The 17885-nt window shown below is 46.8% G+C and overlaps 1 protein-coding gene across 1 annotated transcript in view; it reads right to left on the bottom strand.

Moving 5' to 3' along the window:
* Positions 1-1426: 1426 nt before the first annotated feature.
* LOC149365449 (QRFP-like peptide receptor) overlaps positions 1427-17885 on the bottom strand; it is a 57780-nt gene continuing 41321 nt past the window's right edge. Inside the window, exons 2-6 of the mRNA XM_089542697.1 lie at positions 9731-10136; positions 6499-6622; positions 5384-5589; positions 3789-3900; positions 1427-3053 (exon numbers count right to left, since the gene is read on the bottom strand). Coding sequence (XP_089398823.1) covers positions 2712-3053; positions 3789-3900; positions 5384-5589; positions 6499-6622; positions 9731-10134 — 1188 coding nt within the window. The 5' untranslated portion in view covers positions 10135-10136 and the 3' untranslated portion in view covers positions 1427-2711. The remainder of the gene's footprint in view (positions 3054-3788; positions 3901-5383; positions 5590-6498; positions 6623-9730; positions 10137-17885) is intronic.

The following is a 17885-nucleotide window of genomic DNA, read 5'->3' as shown; positions in this document are numbered from 1 at the left end:
AATGGGACCGTTCTGTGTGCCTATCTGTAGAAGTTAAGCAAACAAGGGAAGGGGAATGAGGGGCTCGTTATAAATATGACAGAAGCCAACAGCCACAGAAACCAAGGGGCACAGGGGATTTTTTTTTTTTTTTTCATTTATTTATTTAGTTTGTGGTGTTGATCAGTTTAGAATATTCTAAACTGATCAACACCACAAACTAAATAAATAAATGAAAAAAAAAAAAAAATCCCCTGTGCCCCTTGGTTTCTGTGGCTGTTGGCTTCTGTCATATCTGTAGAAGTGTAAGCCACGCGTAGTACGTGTTGAACTGCAAAATGTTAGTACATATAGCTTGCTTCTTGTAAAATTTACGCTCCAGTTGGCTGTTGTATAAAGACGAGAAAATGAAGCCATTTTGCACAACTGTTTAATGTAAGCCACCGGCTTATGCCGTTGTGTAGAACAGCAAATGACGCCATCATATATGCACAGTGTTGTTACATTCAGGCGCTGGTCCCGCCATTTTGTATAAAAGAATATTCCTGCCTTTTATAGCGAGCGCAAGATGGGCCCCTGGCCGCAACAACACCCCTTGCCAAGACAAATGGTTTTCAGCGCCTAAATAGGAGTGGCTGGTCATCTGACGCACCTAAACATTGTAGCAAACACAGCTATTCGATGCAACTTGAACCAGGGCCTTCAAGGAAAGGGTCTGGTTGACTTGTTCAGTGATTAGTCTTCTGAATATTCCAGCATCGCCATCGACGCTGGCAGTCACAAAAGGGCGGCAAAGGTGGCAGGAACTTGGACCTGCCCAGCCATAACGGCTCGTAACACCTGGCTCTCGGGGCAACTTTTGGATGGTGAACAAATCGCACTCTAAGAGCAGAGTATATCCACACAGTTAAAAAAAGAAACACTCTGCTTCTTGCCCTTCCAACACCACGGGAAAGAACACTTCACAGTTTCCCTATTGCTGCATTTATGGGAGATTAACAAAGTAACCCGTGAGCAGGCATTAGGTCAGCAGTGGTCAAGGATACTTACTCAAGGCGATGCACAATACTTCTTCCTCGTGGCACCACAGTTCTTATTGGGGATGAACAATGCGGACTTTCAAAAGAGATTACAGTGACTTTGCATGAAACGCAATGATCTCCGTTTGCTCCGAAACGCCAAAAAGTAAATGTTCTCACATGAAAGAATTCATCGTGGTATTCGTCTTTCTTTGTTCACGAGAGGATAACAACGGAACCACTAAGCAGCCTTTGGGTGTAGGAAAGAATATAGGCACTACAATATTCTTGGCTCCTTTCCTAAAGGAGTCCAGGCTTCCGTTGGGACCGCTCCACTAAGGCTGCCTCCAGGCATGAACGTATTGACTGCTGCCTCATTTTGTAAAGCACACAAGCATATATTGCGCCAGAGAAGTTCGAAACAACCATCTTCTTTATTATCAGCTTATATAAATTAACACGACGACACCCAGATGAAATGCTAGAACAGCATTCAGGTTCATCATCATCATCAGCCTGACTACGCCCACTGCAGAGCAAAGGCCTCTCACATGTCTCTCCAAATGACCCCGTCCTTTGCCAGAAGCGGTCAGATCTGTGTTAGTAAATTTGGACTGTACAATAGCCAAAAAGTAAACGTGTTCATTCAGGAAGCTACTAAACCTAGACATCAAGCACCCTTCGAAAATAGAAATCACTTGACACGCTCAGTATTTACTCCTAAACATTCTAGCATAAAAACCAAAGAAAGAATCAACACAGAAGAAAAAAGCGTTGGCGGGTTTTCTGTGTGAGCAACAAAAAACGAATGTACAGCACTAAGCTTTGTAATTTGGCAAGTATTCACTTTCAACTGCAGTCACAATTTCTGTGTGTGCATTGTTACTGGGCACCATAGCAAACATCCTCATTGACTTCGCACATTGCACAGTCTCTCTGACATATACACCGACAACCGAAAGACGAGCCAACAGTCGCACCAACGACAGGATACAGTTTGGGAAGAAGCTTCCCTTTGTTTGTCGCAGAACTCACCAAACATCACGGGTCGATTTCTTACGCAGTATTGTTCCATAACACATGCTGGCATGTTGTTCAAAGCACTCTGAGGCGAACATGCATCGTCAGCTATTCACACTAACATCTTCTCACATCACACTCCAAACTTGTAACACTTCGCATAATTACACTGCGTCCTTGCGAGCGTACACCACGTCCACAACGGCCCTTGTCCACTGTTAGTGTCCACTGCGAGCTTTTGACGCGCCCGTCATGTCCTTATGTGTCACACACCCTCCAGGCAACTTTCATGAATTCTTGTTTCTCTGACCACTCTCGATGCCATCACAGCCTCTTATAACCAAGTCATTGTTTGAGAGTACCATCGAAGGCTTTTCTCGACATCTCTAGTAGGTATTATCGTTCTCCTGCCGTAAACAGCGCCATTTAAACATTTAATCCGGCATTTTAATGTTCAAAAAACTGTTTTTGAGTGCTAGCCGAGCCCAGACTCTACACCCTTCATTTTCTTGTCCGTCATGCTGGAAGGCATACTCTTCGTTAGTTTTGAGGTCTTCAAGTGTCCTCAAGAGGTCTTCAAGAGGTCTTCAAAACGTCTTTAAGACGTCTTCAAGTGTCCACTCTCGAGCCATCGCTGCCAAGACACGGCACGCAGCACACAGTGGCGTCGGTGTCCGGCTTCTGCCAACAGGGTCACGTGACGTAAGTGGCCGAGCGTCCCATGCTCACGCTCGTGGTGCGCGTCCGGCTCAGGCGCACAGTGGCCCCGCGCCAAGGGGTCGCCGTGCCCGGATGGACGCACCCGAGCAGGGCCTCGCGGAAGGAGCCGCGGAACGAGCGCGACATGAAGCCGTACACGAGAGGGTTCACGCAGCTGTTCAGGTACGACAGAAGGTGGAAGCATGTGCGCAGCGGTTTCAGGTAGGAGTAGTTGAGCGTCGAGACGCCCCCGAAGGCCGTCAGAACGTTCAGGATCAGGATGGGCGCCCAGCAGAGCACGAACAGGGACACCACCAGGATCAGCATCTTGATGACCTGCCGGAGACCGAACAGAAGTAAAAGATTAGTCGCGTCATAGACCGGTCCGTCAGCAGTGCTGTCGTGTGTCCAGCAGCTAAGCCAATGCTGAAAGATCCTTCAGAAAACCGCTGCGATCCGCCCTTTCGCCAGTAAATTTACGTATAAATATCTGATCTGAAAAGATTGTGTTCATCGACTTCTTGCAAACACTTGTTCTCACGGGCATTAGAAATAAAGCAAACAGTACTAAAAACCTGTTAATTAACCTTGGTACTAGTGTGTCCAAGAGTTTAATAAATCGTTCCACAAGTTAGACAGTGAAACGCAATACTAATCTTATATTAACAGAACAAAAACAATGTTTGGCATGATAACTGAAAAAAATACAGAAGGCGTCACTCGAGCAGAGAATCATGTTGTGTATACCATATCATAGTACATACAACCGCCTGCATGCGTATTTGCGTCCACCCGTGTGCGAACACTAACTTTTACAGACATATACAGCAGCGTTCTCAAGTGCTTCAAAGAAAGCCGTTTAGAAGGATGTTACATCACTGATCTCACACGCTTCCATATGGCCTGTGCATTGTTGCAGCGAGTTCTTGCCGTTCTCTCAACGCTGCAGCTTTGGTAAGGCAAGCATTTTTAACATGGAACGACCGGATGTCATCCTGACGATCTGCTCGTAGAACCAGCGCTGGTGCTTAAACACAAACGCAGTACGTGAAGAACGTGAAGATCAGTCACCTGCCGAACTGTGTCCTCGTCTGCGCGTGACGGCTTGAGACTTGACGGGTCTCCATTGGGCGCAAAGCTGGTCTTCTTCTTCGGCTTCTGCTCGGTCATCTCGGTGGAAACACTGCAGGATGGCGTAGGAAAACGCTTTTCATGTTAGGCTCCACGACTGAATGCAGCACTTCCGGTGATTATAAACGCAATGCGTTTTTTTACTGCTTCATTCCGCGAATATCTTTCATAACTGGAAATAAACTCTTAAGCGATCCTCGGTGGATGGTTTTAATGCGTTAACAGCCAAACATCCGGTACATCTGTAGTTTCCATAAGTTCGTTATATCTGAGGTCAACACACTAAGTTCGTGACGTCCTAGGTCCAGACACGAAAGTAATTTGTATATCAGAAATAACACAGGAAGGTTTATTATATCCCAGTCTAACGCTAGAAATTCGTTATATCCGATGTGGCATAATTAAGTTCAGTGTATCCGAGGTTAACACTCTAACGTTTGCTATATTCAAGGTGGTACACAAAACTACGTTTTAGACTTTTGACAGGATACTGATTGATGGCGGTCGCAATTTCCGCGCGCAGACCACCAGAATGCTAACTTAAGCTGTCAACTAGTACACAAAAGAATTTATGTTCGCTAAAATGAAATAAACTTGGACATGTCTATCGTTCTGATCCTGATAAGGAACTGACAACCACAGCTATCTCGATACCACCCTTTCCCACCTAGGGCCTAGCGAAATATCTGGAACTCTTTTTTTTCGCGTTCTCAAGAGCAGACCAGCGTATAATTCTGCGAGATAATTGAAGGTATTGTGTCGAAAATCAAGATGGATTCTAATCTGAGATGAGTGATTATCCAACATAGCGCGTCCACCCAGAGTCAGCTATTGCCACAATAATCTAAAAACCATAATCTCGCTATTCGTGTTGTTTTATTACACTCTTGAGAAGACAAGCACCTCAAGCACGACAAGCTGCACTGATAGCCTAGCCGCAGTATTTATAAAAAGCAAACCTAATTAGTACTAAAGACCGGAAGTTCCTCTACCTAGATCAGCGCCTTGAAGGCGCTGGCCGTTGTGTGGAACACACCCTAACTTCTCGAGGCGTTCCTTCCAGGTATGTCTATGAGCTAAGTTGGTAATTGAAGCCCGAATACAAAATCAGCCGCGGTTATTTCGTACTGTCTGTCTGTCTCTCTGGAAGTCAACTGCGCCATGTCAGGCGCACTAGCAGTTATACTTCAGCTACCTATTTCCACGTGCACTGCTCGCCCTAGGATGTACAGGCGCGGACAAAAGTAAACGGAGCACGCGTCTGTCTTCGAATATTTCTCACGCGTCACCTAATTGAAATTTCCAGCAGTGGTACGCGCATGCTGGTAGCGGAGGTTTGTGGGCTTTCTTGTAGACGAACAATGCTTCTTCATTTCCAATGGAGAAGGCATGATTGCCCTTCGAACGAAATAGCGTGCTCCGTTTACTTATGGCCGCGCCTATACGCAGTTACCGTAGGCATGTGACGTAGGCTGTGACGTAGGAATGCCGCATAGGCGTGTGACGTAGACATGTGATGTAGAAACTGGACTTACGCGGTGCCCGTGGTCAGGCTGGCCCTCTCTCGCACCACCATCCAGAGCTGGGCGCATATCTTGGCGTAGGCGTAGCCCATGACCAGGGTGGGTATGCAGAACACCAGGATGAGCATGTAGATCTCGAAGGAGCGCCACGCTCCCGGACTGGCTTCATCGCGCATGCACCAGTAGGCACGCCGCCGCAGACCCATCTCCACGTGCACCTTCAGGGGATTACGAGAGGCAATGTAACAGGGCTCTTTATCAAGCAACAATAAGAGGCATTACGCCTGCGCATTACTATGGCAACGCAGATGCGCTGGATGTACGTACAGATTTGTTTTGCGCAATTAATTTTCAGCGTTCCCTCAGAACACAGTCTTCCACAGCGGTGCAGGTGACCTAAGTTTTATTTTTGCTTTAACGGTGACAGAAGAGCTAACTTTGCAGCCATTGCTTTTCTCTTAATCAAGTTTGGTTTATTGGGGTTTAACATCCCAAAGCGACTCAGGCTATGAGGGACGCCGTAGTGAAGGGCTCCGGAAATTTCGACCACCTGGGGTTCTTTAACATGCACTGACATCGCACAGTACACGGGCCTCTAGGATTTCGCCTTCATCGAAATTCAGTCGCCGCAGCCGGAATCGAATCCGCGTCTTTCGGGTTAGCAGCCGAGCGCCGTAACCACTGAGCCACCGCGGCGGTTCTGTCAATCAAGTATAAAGCCAGCGCTCACAGGCACTTATCAAAAATGTTTGTATAACCGGATAGAACTTGTCTACAGTGAAGCTCCATCCACAATAAGGATCGCCGTACAGAATTTCTCCACGACAAAAAAAGTAGTCCCTAGTTAAAACCTTTTATTGTTACCCACACAAGAAGCATACGAAAAAAATTATAAGGTATAAAATTTTAACACCTAAGTTGTTTAATATATTCAAGCCTAAAAAATCTGATTATGTTTACTGTCGCGGTTTGCCAGCAAACTAATACAGGACGCCGGGGACTATGGCCGATTGTTAACAACCACTGTTTTTTTAAAGTTGTATCCTACTATATATCGTCGAATGAGACGGCCGCGTTTCGTTTCAAAACCCATCAGCATCGTGCCGGCCATTTGCTGCCTCCCTCACCTGGACGAATATGATGGGCAGAGCTGTGAGGAAAGCTGCGATCCAGATGAAGATGATCACCCGCCGTGCTTGGCTGAAAGTGCACAGGTAACGGGAGCGAACCGGATGAATCACCGCGTAGTATCTAGAATGACGATAGGGCAGGAGAGGGGTGAGGGAATTATGAGACATGGCTCCATTGTTCTTAACCGTGATAACAGCACCAGCATGCAGACCTTAGAAACAACTACAACGAGACAGAGGTAAGACAACATGCCAAAATAAAGCGAGCAAATAGCTGTGTTTGCAGATAACTGGGCAACGAGCATCACCAAGTACTCGTATATCGTAGCACAGCTCCGTTAGTCGGCAATTTTTCATGTGTTGTAACAAGCCCACCGTTTCGAAAACCCGTGGAGAAACTGCCACACACGCGCACACACACACACAAAAAGAACTACATCAACCACAATACAGTATAGACGATCTTAGTAAATAAAGACATGCTGCTTCCAGCTAATAGAGTGAATTGTTTATTCATTTTCCTGCCATTTTTGTGCGCATACGTATATATGCGTGTGCCCGGATGCATATTTCAGTCTCATAATACATATTTCAAACACGCCATGGCAAGCCTTTGTATTGCGCCCAAGGCTCCCTCACAACAGCTTATTCACATTTAGCAACTCGTATGTTTCGAACAACATCACAAATATTCACCCGCCGTGAAAAGAATATGTATTCTTCGTTGTGCACCTATTTTCACACTTCCCGGCATTGTGGGCGGCTGCAATAAGGTTTTGTTTAGGCCCTTTAGCGTTGGTTATCACCTCTTAGCCAATCACTGTGTGCTCATAAACAACGTGTGCGAGGGAGGAGACGAACAGAGAGCTTAAGAATGTTTAAAGGCGCTGATTTTCAAGGGGCTCTTCACTCATTTCTCCGTGCTCTGATTGTTTGCCTCACAAAACCGACAACGCACTATGCACAAAGGCAGGGCGATCGCCACACTGGAGAAATGCTACCACATCTTTAGATAAAACCAACAGAATCTAGCTCAGTGGGAAGAAACTAAAGCCATGTACAAAATTTACTCCAGCAAAGCATTCCTTTACAGTTCATAGGGAAAACTACCGACACCGTACCTCCCACGCATCAAATGATTGATCTATCCACCGCTGGCGCGAGCGTCGGTGTTGGAAAGTAGGCACTCAAATTGATTAGCTCTTCCCTACACCAGAAGGGTTGGAAGAGTGAAGGAGGTCGCTAGTTTTCGGAGCTGCCCACCCGTGTGCTGACCAATACGACCTTACCGAACAGCACAGAGACAGGTAGGCAACTAGGCGCACTCTGTCACCGGCGCTTAAAAATAGATCGCTGCGTAGAAGCCTTCGTTTTGCCACTAATTATTTTAAAAAAGCATCCGTTACCTTCTTCTGTTTACACTAACACCCTTTGCCAATATGGAGAAAAATGACGCCCTTTTGTGACGCCCTACTAATAGCAATCCACATATGTGACCCGATTTTCTTGATAGCCGAGCTAGCGCGGTAAATGTTTGACATTTTCAGTAGCAAGCGCTCCACTAACGATCTTCCCAAAAGGCCTTGGTTCACCGGACGCGGGCGGCGTTGCTTGCCAATGGGGCCCCGGAATAGGGGCTCCACGTAGTATTGTTAGGGGAAAGGGCCAATAGGGCCTACCCCAATCACCTCTCTGTAAATATTTATTGCATTATAAATGTTTTTCACCACCACCACCACCCGGACCATGTAAACAGCCTTTGAGGTGTCTTGACGTCGTTTTTACGACGTACGGGCCGGAGATATTGCCATGTATCATTGTAGCGTCCGTTCGTTCGTGCAAGGCCGCAGAAAAGGGGAGTTATTTTTGTTCGAGACGCGAGAAGCGACCGGTCTAATCTCGATTGTTCACAGCCATAACAGCTGCATCTACGTGTTTCCAGATTACTCTGGATGATCTCGACCTGTTATCTGGAAGTTTCTTTGGCGGCTTTAAATTGAACAATGCCGCGAGCAGCGGGCATTCGTAGTTCGACGACCGACAAGCACGTTTGTTGCTTACGCCACCTCCGAGTGATTCAGTTCTTTTGCGGGCGCAAGTCAGCCCAAATAAAGAGCTTCGTGTCAAAGACTGGTTGGTGTCTTCCTGACCGCTGGACTGCCGTCACAACAACGTAACAATATCAACTGAGCTGATGACGAAGGTGCTACAAACTGCAAGGTGACTAACGTGGGCTCGAAGCTGTCGCGTTATCGCATTAGCACGATGAGAGCATTCGGTGAGCGATGCCATTGAAGGCAACCGCTAGGCTGTCCGCAAAATAGGCTGTACTCTTGTTTTCTGCCCCTTCCGTACGACACAGCTGATACATTGCGAGGAAGGCCTTCCTCGCAAGCTTAAGAAAAAGTAGCAGGAACGAATGAGAGTCAAGTGAGGAGATGACAGAGAATTTGCTGGCATAGCGTGGAAATGGTTGGCAGAGGCCTAGATTCACTGAAGAAGGAACCATTGCTGTGAAAACGGCGTAAACCTGGCCGAGATCACGAGAACAGTCCTGACGACTGGCTGCAGAACCTGATTAGGTATCTCAGATTTTAACCTCAGGTTCTGTGGGGGTTTTGTCGGATTTTTTTTTTTTTTCATCTCGAGGAAAGGAGGTCCTCAAAACCATACCTATCAAACAAGTAGGCAGCCGTGACATCAAATTTTCGGTAAGGTTACTATGTATGCGAGTTTTCACTGAACATCTCATTACAGCATGAAACCGAGCCCGCCAGAGGCACTGAGATTATGTAAAGATCTAAATGATGCAGATGCTGAATTACTGATGGCTCATTCAAAGCCTTCCTCTGCCTTCTGCTAGCCGTCCGGGTTAGCTCAGTTGGTACAGCGACTGCCCCGGACAGATGGTGGGACCGGGTTCGATCCGCATATAAGGACGTTCTTCAACAGCGAAGCTCCTGAGAAATCTTCATAGCTTTCCCTTGTAGACATACGGCTGTGCTTTGGCGGATGCCAGTGACTAATTACTCCCTTTAAGAAGCATAGATAAATCACCATAAAACCACACAAGGCACATTGCGGAGCATGTCCATTGCTTTGCCAGCCTGGCCAGAGTTCTTGGTAAAGAAAGTGAACGCGGGAGTATTAACGACGATGTCACTACTACCAAGCAAGCCTCAACTAACGCTACGAGCGTAAGCGTTACACACTACCAACACTACCATACCTCTCGATGCTGAGGAAGGTGAGGTTGAGCACAGAGCAGATCATGGACACGTGCTGCACGTAGAGGAGCAGCTTGCATCCCAGCTCCCCCAGCGTCCAGGTGTAGGAGAAGAGCTGGCCGAACTTGACCGGCACGCAGAGCAGCACGATGAGCAGGTCGGCCGAGGCGAGCGAGGCCAGGAACAGGTTGGAGATGGAGCGCATGCGCGGGAACCGGGCCACCGTGTACACGATGAGCAGGTTGCCCACCAGCCCCAGGAGCAGGGTGGCCCCGTACACGGCCGCGGTGGGCACCAGGTCGGCGAGGTCGAATCGCCACGCCGACTCTTCGTAGTCGTAGTCCTCGGGAAGTCCTTCCTCGGGGAACAAGGGGAAGTCTTCCTCGCTCGAGTTGATCCCATCCATCACTGCACCAGGTTAGCACTGAGTCAGTACGATTTGTAAGTCGGGGCTTATTGGTTGTCCGCTGACTGAGAACACGTTATAATAGCCTTTTGATCCGAGTTATATAGCTGCTCACAGGTCGACACCGTACGACTGAGACTGCAGACACGCGCTCGACGAGCTTAGAATGAGACAGGTACGTAGTGGCGGACAGACTTCGAAGCAGGTAATGAACGAAACTGGAGAAAATTCTTCAAATGCAGAAGGTACACGCTATTGAAATCGAAGTTTCAGAATCTTTTAGACATATAACAGACTTTAAAGTGCTTGAAGTAGACTGAGACCTAATAGGAAGGTTTGTACATGCTGGTATTTCATCATTAAGATTGAATGTAGCGCCACAAAAGGAAGACGATGGCCGAAGGGAGAAGACGCGCATACCTCGTCCCTTCGGCCGCCGTACTTGTTATTTCCTGGCACAATCAGTCTTAATTAACCGCTCAGTTTAGGTGAAAATATCCACCCAGTGCACAACGGGGGGTAGAAAAACAGCATGGTGGAACAAGGTTCTAAAAGATTGCGTTAAAACAGGTCTTTTTGTTATTCCTCAGTCAGGTGAAAAAAAGGCTTCTTTAAAGGAAGTGTTGAAGAAAGATCGGAGGCGAGTGACATTGTTTCCTCGGCACCTGAAACCGTCTGATCAAGGCAGACAAGTTCTAGAGGGCTTTACAGAAGAAAGGACAGTGGTCATCTGCTCTTGGCCAAAAGCTTTGCCGATTGGAAGTAGGCCTTCAAGACTTAACTGGCGGAATGCACGTGTCATAGGAACTGACTGCGTAGGCTACACTGGAGTACAAAAGTCATCGGCCTAGAAAAAGAGTAAAGACGTGGCCATTGTCAAAGATTACTGACGTGTGTAGCGGATTGGTATGTTCTCCCTGAGGTCTCTGTCCGGAGTCACTTGCGGCTCAGTCGTTCCCTGCTCATTCTCTCTGGCAGAGACACCGTAGTGCTTTCATACTGCAGAGGCAACGAGGCAGCTGCACGACGGGCTGACGTGCAGAGCTTTTTACGGCAGCGAGAGAGTAAGGAATCGAATGAACTCTCAAGGGACAGGAGGCGTCGGCTTTCATCAGGACGCTTCTGGCAGCACCAGCCGTGCGTGATGCAAGGAGCACTCCTGCTGAGAGTGCCGAATGACATTTCCCCTTTTATTTTCCTCAGGGCTTGGCTTCCCACGTCACTGGTAGGTTCTCAGAAAACTGGCCGCTAGTTATCGCCGATGCGTCCTTTGCATCTTAGCGAGCCTTCTCATACCCTGGCTGCCCTTCACTTTCTGCAGCTAGCCTTCAACCCGAATTCGGATCATTTTTGGCCACTTGGCACTCAGAAGGTCTCACAGCAGGAAGAGACTAACTGTATTGCGTTTCAACCATCGAAACGTAGTTAATGCGGATAGGTACCTAACCGGAGACGTCGTATTCAGTAGTAGAATGAATTGGCACTGATGCATATCCATATCCGGGAGACGGTCGTGAACAGAATCCACTCTTCCGTTTAAAAGCACTGTCGAACACAGTAAAACGAACCTTTAGGCAATTAAAGTTCTGGTTTTGGCTAGTTGGTTCATGTTGACGTGTGTTATAAACAGCGCAAAGAAGACGTAGACGGCGAAGAGGAACACCTACAGCCGAGACAGGCGCTGGCTACCAACTCATTTATTTAGCCAAAGGCACGTATTTTATAGGTGCAGACATCACTCGTGCACAACAGCTGTCGCACGGTAAAGTACTTCTATCAGGTATGTTATTTCTGTTGTTTGTGTCACTCAGACGACCTTATATGTTGTCCGTGACTTTTACAACGGCCCTCGCTTCCCCTTTTACATCCCCTCTTCCCTTTCCCCTATGTGTGGTAGACAACCGGAACCCTCTTCTCGCTAACCTCAGTGGCTTTCCCCTTTCTCTCTGTCAGTTGTACTTCCCTGCTGTCCTTCCAACCCACCGGTGCGCCGATAGCGCATGAGATTTCACAAAACTGGTTATCAAACATTATGAAAATCTTAGGCGAACCTGTGAGATTTTCGGAAGTCATCATCATCATAAGACAAACTACGCCACCCTGTAAGACGAAGGCCTCTCCCATAACCCTCCAATTAACCCTGTCCTGTGCGAGCTGTAGCCACCTTATCCATGCAGACTTCCAAATCTCAGCCGCCCACCTGACACTCTGACGTCCGCTGCTAAACTTGGCATATATTGGAAACCGCCCCGCTAGTTTGTCTTCGCACTCTTCAAAGCATTCTTTTAAATAATAAATTGGTTGTGATTGAATAAAAAATGAAATGAAATGAAACCTCATAAACCACTTCATCCAGCTGTGTTCTGTGTTTGGGGTTGCACGGTTTCATACCTAGGTGTCACTTAATCAGGTTTTTTCTCTTCTGTGGAAGCCTCCTAGTATCCTATCTAGCTACCCTACCATCCACTTTTATTGCACACTCCGTACTGATATTTATGAGATTGTCTTTAATCTCCTGAATAGTGAGGTAATCTTCGGTTAAAGCGGAATATCTCGGAATATCTACTCTCCTTCTAACCGCTAACTGGGCTATGCGCTTCTCACAAACTGATATCATGCACCCTCTATTGAAATGTAGGTTAATTCGAGACTCGCCACTCCATGTTCGCGACTTCTCAATTTGCCGAGCTCCTCCACATCTTGCACAATGTCAGAATGGGAGCACAATATACAGTCAATGTCATTTTTAGTCTCGCAGTTCAGGCTGTTTCAAGTTCATTTGTGTTTCTTTCGATTGCGAAAGAAGATATTCGTGATCCGTTCACTAAATCGCTTCACAAATCCCACTAATAAATCTCCCTGCTATTCCTAGAACCTACGCTACAGCGTCCCACTGCCTGGTCTCCTGCCTACTTCTTGCCTACTGAGGCAGTGAAGTTGCTCATCACTAGTGTAGTGCGTTTTTACTTTACTCATCGCCGATTCGACGTCTTCATAACTCTGCGGCTATCTCGTCATCACCTATCTAATTTCATAACAATTGATTAATATAGCTACAGGGCCTTGGAAGCACCCCGCTGGCTTCCTTGGAAATGATATCCGTGCTCTTTGTCACGTTTCCGAGTTTAAAAGACCGCCTTGAAGAGAGCTTGTCCAAATGCTTAGCCTCAGACAGCAGTCGATGCGTGCTCTTACCCTTCCCTCATCACAACCATAAATGAAAGGCAGTAGCCGAGGCAGTTTTTCTTCACTGTGCATCATTAACCATGCTACCTGTTGGAAGACAACAAAGAAAATGTGTTCGATGACATAACTGCAGCGCAAGAACCATATTAACTTTATGAAGACATCCATTCGGGCAGCGTTGGCCCGAATGGACGTTGTCTTCCGAATGCGAAGGCAATTCTTGCGCATCAGTCATGTCTGAGGTGTACAACCAACTCGCCCTAAAGAACTGTTAGGAATAGCGTGAAGAAGATGCGGAAAACGAAAAGGAACACTTGCGCATGGCGCTCACTACCAGCTCATATATTTAGCCGAAGGGACATATTTTATAAGTACAGCAATCACCCGTGCACAGCATCTATCATACGATCGAGCGATAAACCGATATTTTCGCCATACAGTAGTTACTTATTAAAGGCCCAGGACATAGTTCAACACAGCAAAAAACAAGGAAAGCAATATAAAACCGGCTTATAACCTGGAGTAAATAACAGAGAACCTGTGTATAATAAAGAGTAATTTATTCCCGGTTATAAGCTGGTTTTATATTGGTTTTCTTGTTGTTGTTTTTGCTTCGTAGAACTGTGGCGCGCGCTGTTAATAAGCAATGACTGTACGCAGAAAGTGTAGGTGTGAGTGTACTTTATCGTGTGACAGCTGTTGTGCACGAGTGATGTCTGCACCTATAAAATACGTGCCTTTGATTAAATAAATGAGTTGGTATCCAGCGCCTGTCTCGGCTGTAGGTGTTCCTTTCGCCGTCTACGTCTTCTTTGCGCTGTTTATAACACACGTCAACATGAACCAACTAGCCAAAACCAGAACTTTAATTGCCTTAAAGCTCGTTTTGCTGTATTCGGCAGTGCTTTTAAACGGAAGAGCGGATTCTATTCACGACAGTCTCCTGGATATGGATATGCATCAGTGCCAATGCCTCCGGAATGCCAGGGGTTCGGGTGAACAGGGACGCGGCGCCGAAAGCTCTGCCGGAAGTAATTTGTATTGTTAGGGAAATGAAGCAAATATGGCGCTTATTATTTATACATGGGGAGGCACGTAATCGGTCATTCTTGTGATGACTTATGCCCAGAGTGTCAATGGGGTTTGCAGGAGATGTACGCGTTTATGTATTTGACTTGTCGGGGCGTTGACACGTTCCTGTTCCAGAGTTACCAGATAAGCCTCAATGACAGCGTACGCAGCCGTTTAAGAACTTGCGTAAACGAACACCACGTGTGAAACAAAGCAGTCGAACACAAGGCGCGCAATCCCATCGTCCAGTGACTCCTCCTGAAGCCATACGGACCCTTGAAGAATAAAGCCCCAGATTGTTTACGTGCGCCGTCCACAAAAGAAGCCTTGCAGAGTTCTACCGTGAATCGCAGTCAGTCCACTGATAATTTAGTGTTCGGATGTTTTGGTACAGAAACCTAGAAGAACCGCGGCACAGGTGAAGGACACAAAAAATATGATAAATGCAGGAAAAGATGGAAGACTAGCACAAGATGGGAAACGAACGCCTGTTGCTATTTTTACATTGCGTATTTCTCTTATTCTGCGCGCTTTTCTTTTTTTTTCATTAATGTCTACCATCGCATGTCACATCGAGCAAGTAAGTTGTCTCGATCAGCAGAATATTAGAAGCGCGTTTATTATGCTGAGAAGCAATGTTATGCTTGTTTTTGTATGTCTTCTGTTTAACGCTGCTGATACGCGGCTTGATCACTTTCTGTCCTCTATGCGATACGTCACCAGACCTCTCCGGAACCATGATAATGAGCCACTCCACCTTTCCAGCTTCTCAGAATTTCAGGATACTACTACTAGTAGTATTAAGATGGCGAGGACGCCACAAGCGTCCAAAATGCTTCCGGACGTGGTGTTTCACTCAAAATGTTTTCCCTCTCTCTGATTAATTGTACCGCCTCGAAGTAGGCTTTGAGCATCCTCCCTGCGTAATTACTTAAGCTCGTTGGTTAAACTTGCCTTTTTCCTACAAAGTACTCAACTCGGAATGTGGTGTGTGGGCTGGTAATGGTGGTGTAGGAAAGCCCGCGCGAACTGCGCCGCAGCAAGGACGATGGTTGGCAGTGAACAACGCGTTTATTAACAACGTAGCCTCCCTTCCCCTGCCCTATGGGATCATCGAGTTTTTGTTCTCTCTATCACAAGGCAATAATAGCAACAATATAAAACGGATTCTCTATCGAGGTAAAAGTAGCCAAAAAATTTTAAATTACTTGTAAACTGCATTACATGTAAAATCAAATTTTACCTGAAGCTCTTATTTTGGGAATTCTAGATACCTCATTTTTCTTGGTTTTTGGTTTCGGTATGTTTTTCTTTGTATTATGTGAACTCTTTTCTTATTTTTGTGCTTTTTTATTTTGTGTTCTTTGTTATCTTATTGTATTCTCCTACCGTACTCTTAGTTTTGTAAACCTGCACTATTGTGTACATCATGATAAACTCTAGTCTTACGCGCTCTGCGGTTGAACTACAAGTAATTTTTGTATTGGACTGGCCGCTAGCCTTTGTAGCTATTGGTCTAAGCAGTGTTTTTGTATATCTCCTGTTCTCGTAGTAAAATTTTAATGGAAGAAAAATACCTCTTATCGATTTCAGCAAACATTTCCGTAACACATTTCTGTTCCTGCATTATAACACTACCTTTATCATTTTCTTTTCCATAGCTCGCTGCGTTGTTCTCAATATAAGTGCACGCCTTCTGGCTAACCTGGACATTTGCACCATTTAGGTAAGTTCTGGCAGAATACTCCTATTATATGCTTTGCGTCTGAGCGAAAATTTTATGTTGATTTTCACCTTCGGATCCCATGGTAGCCGTTGTACGGTGTAAAGAGCAGCAGGCAGATAGAGCTAGCGCAAACGCATGTCGAGTAAAAGCGTCTCTATGAAAAGCATTTACGAACCGCTGCATGTATGGTGCGCACATCTGGTTGGCATTACGCTTGCTTTACGCGTGACAGCCGGTTGATGCATGCCGGTTGATGCATCTTGGGTCAGAAAATCTGCTACTGCCGTCAAAACCTTGTGGCATTTTCGCGACTTACGCAGTAGCGAACGGCCAAAAATGAGTGCAACCATTGAAAGGAAGAAACAAGCTCTTCATGAAAAAACAGATTTAAGCCTTCGCGTAAAAGCCCCCGACGTGCTATTCCATCCGGAACCCAACGCCACGCACGAGGCATCAAGGTCTACTAACGCGCTTATGCGATCCGCGTTCCGGCGTCCCGACGGCGTTACCAATAGGGTCTTGGGATAATGTGCGACGACCAGCTTTCTCTGGGCCGTTCGCGGAAACGTTGAAACGGCCGAGTAAGGCGCAAAATGCGAAACCCATTCCGATGACTTACGATGCTCGAAAAAAAGAGCGAGGGGAAGGGAGAGAAAAAAACGCCTGCCAGCTCCCTTGGCCACCGCTGTGGCTTGTTATTCCAGTCACCGACTGTGCCGTAAATCTGACAGCCACTTTGGAGAGACCTGTTCCCAGCCCTATTCATCGTGAAGAGTTTCCCGCTACTCGCGCATATGTGTTTACGGCTTACTTAGCTGTGTATGGGACGTTGCTTCTTGGGATTTGGAACGGTGCTTTACGGCCGCATGAAGGCTTCACGGCCTCCAAAGTCTCAGCCGAGGCCACATTGCACGAACGCGACAGGCTGTATGCCTGAGGGACGTGAATCGCACTGCTGCTGTTATTACTACTATTGTAATACTAGTAGTACTAGCATCATGGCTGCCACTCCTACCGCCACCACCACGCCTACCACTGCCACCGTTATTACCACCACCATCATTGCTACTACTACTGACGCCGCAGTCTCTAGAGTAGAGGCTTCGGTAACGGCAGTAGCGCTAAAACTACTCAGTTACACTGCCGCTACTGCTTGTGCTATCACCACCACAAGCATTATCATCCCCGCCATCACCACTACCTCTTCAATGATTACTACTGCCAATCACCATGTTGGCCTATGGGCTAGGACGCCAACTGGACACGTGTTGGAACACGTGTTAACGGTTTTTATCTCAGCCGCGGTGGCTGCATTTCAGTGGAGGTGGAACTTCGGAACGCGCTAAAAGGAAAAGACCAGGGACGATTGAGACGAAGGCCCCACTACACTTGGTGACACTAATGCAAATAGAGAAGTACGGAGCCAGGAGCCGATGGTATCCGCTACAAGGAGCTCACAAATCCAGGAGGACCAAGTTAAACGACTACGACACAGGAGGCATGGCGGTCACAAATATTTACACCAAGAATGGAAATATATGGGCATCATCCTGATACCAAAGCCAAGCAAGCCCTTCTCGCTCAACAACCAGCGCCCTAGTTCCCTCACATCATGTTCAGGCAAGCTGCTCGAGCACAGCGTGCCCTCGCGACTCAGCCCACTCCATGAGGTGCAAATATTCTTCCCCGCACTATGTTCAGTTTCAGATCTAACCTATCCACGCAAGCCTTCATACTACAGTTGAAGGGTTGCCACATTTAGAAAGTT

The sequence above is a fragment of the Amblyomma mixtum genome, chromosome 1 (assembly GCF_055824585.1).
Source record: "Amblyomma mixtum isolate Tamu chromosome 1, ASM5582458v1, whole genome shotgun sequence".
In the NCBI taxonomy this organism is placed as follows: domain Eukaryota; kingdom Metazoa; phylum Arthropoda; class Arachnida; order Ixodida; family Ixodidae; genus Amblyomma; species Amblyomma mixtum.
The sequence above is the reverse complement of the archived record's forward strand: the minus strand, read 5'-3'. Positions and strand labels throughout refer to the sequence as shown.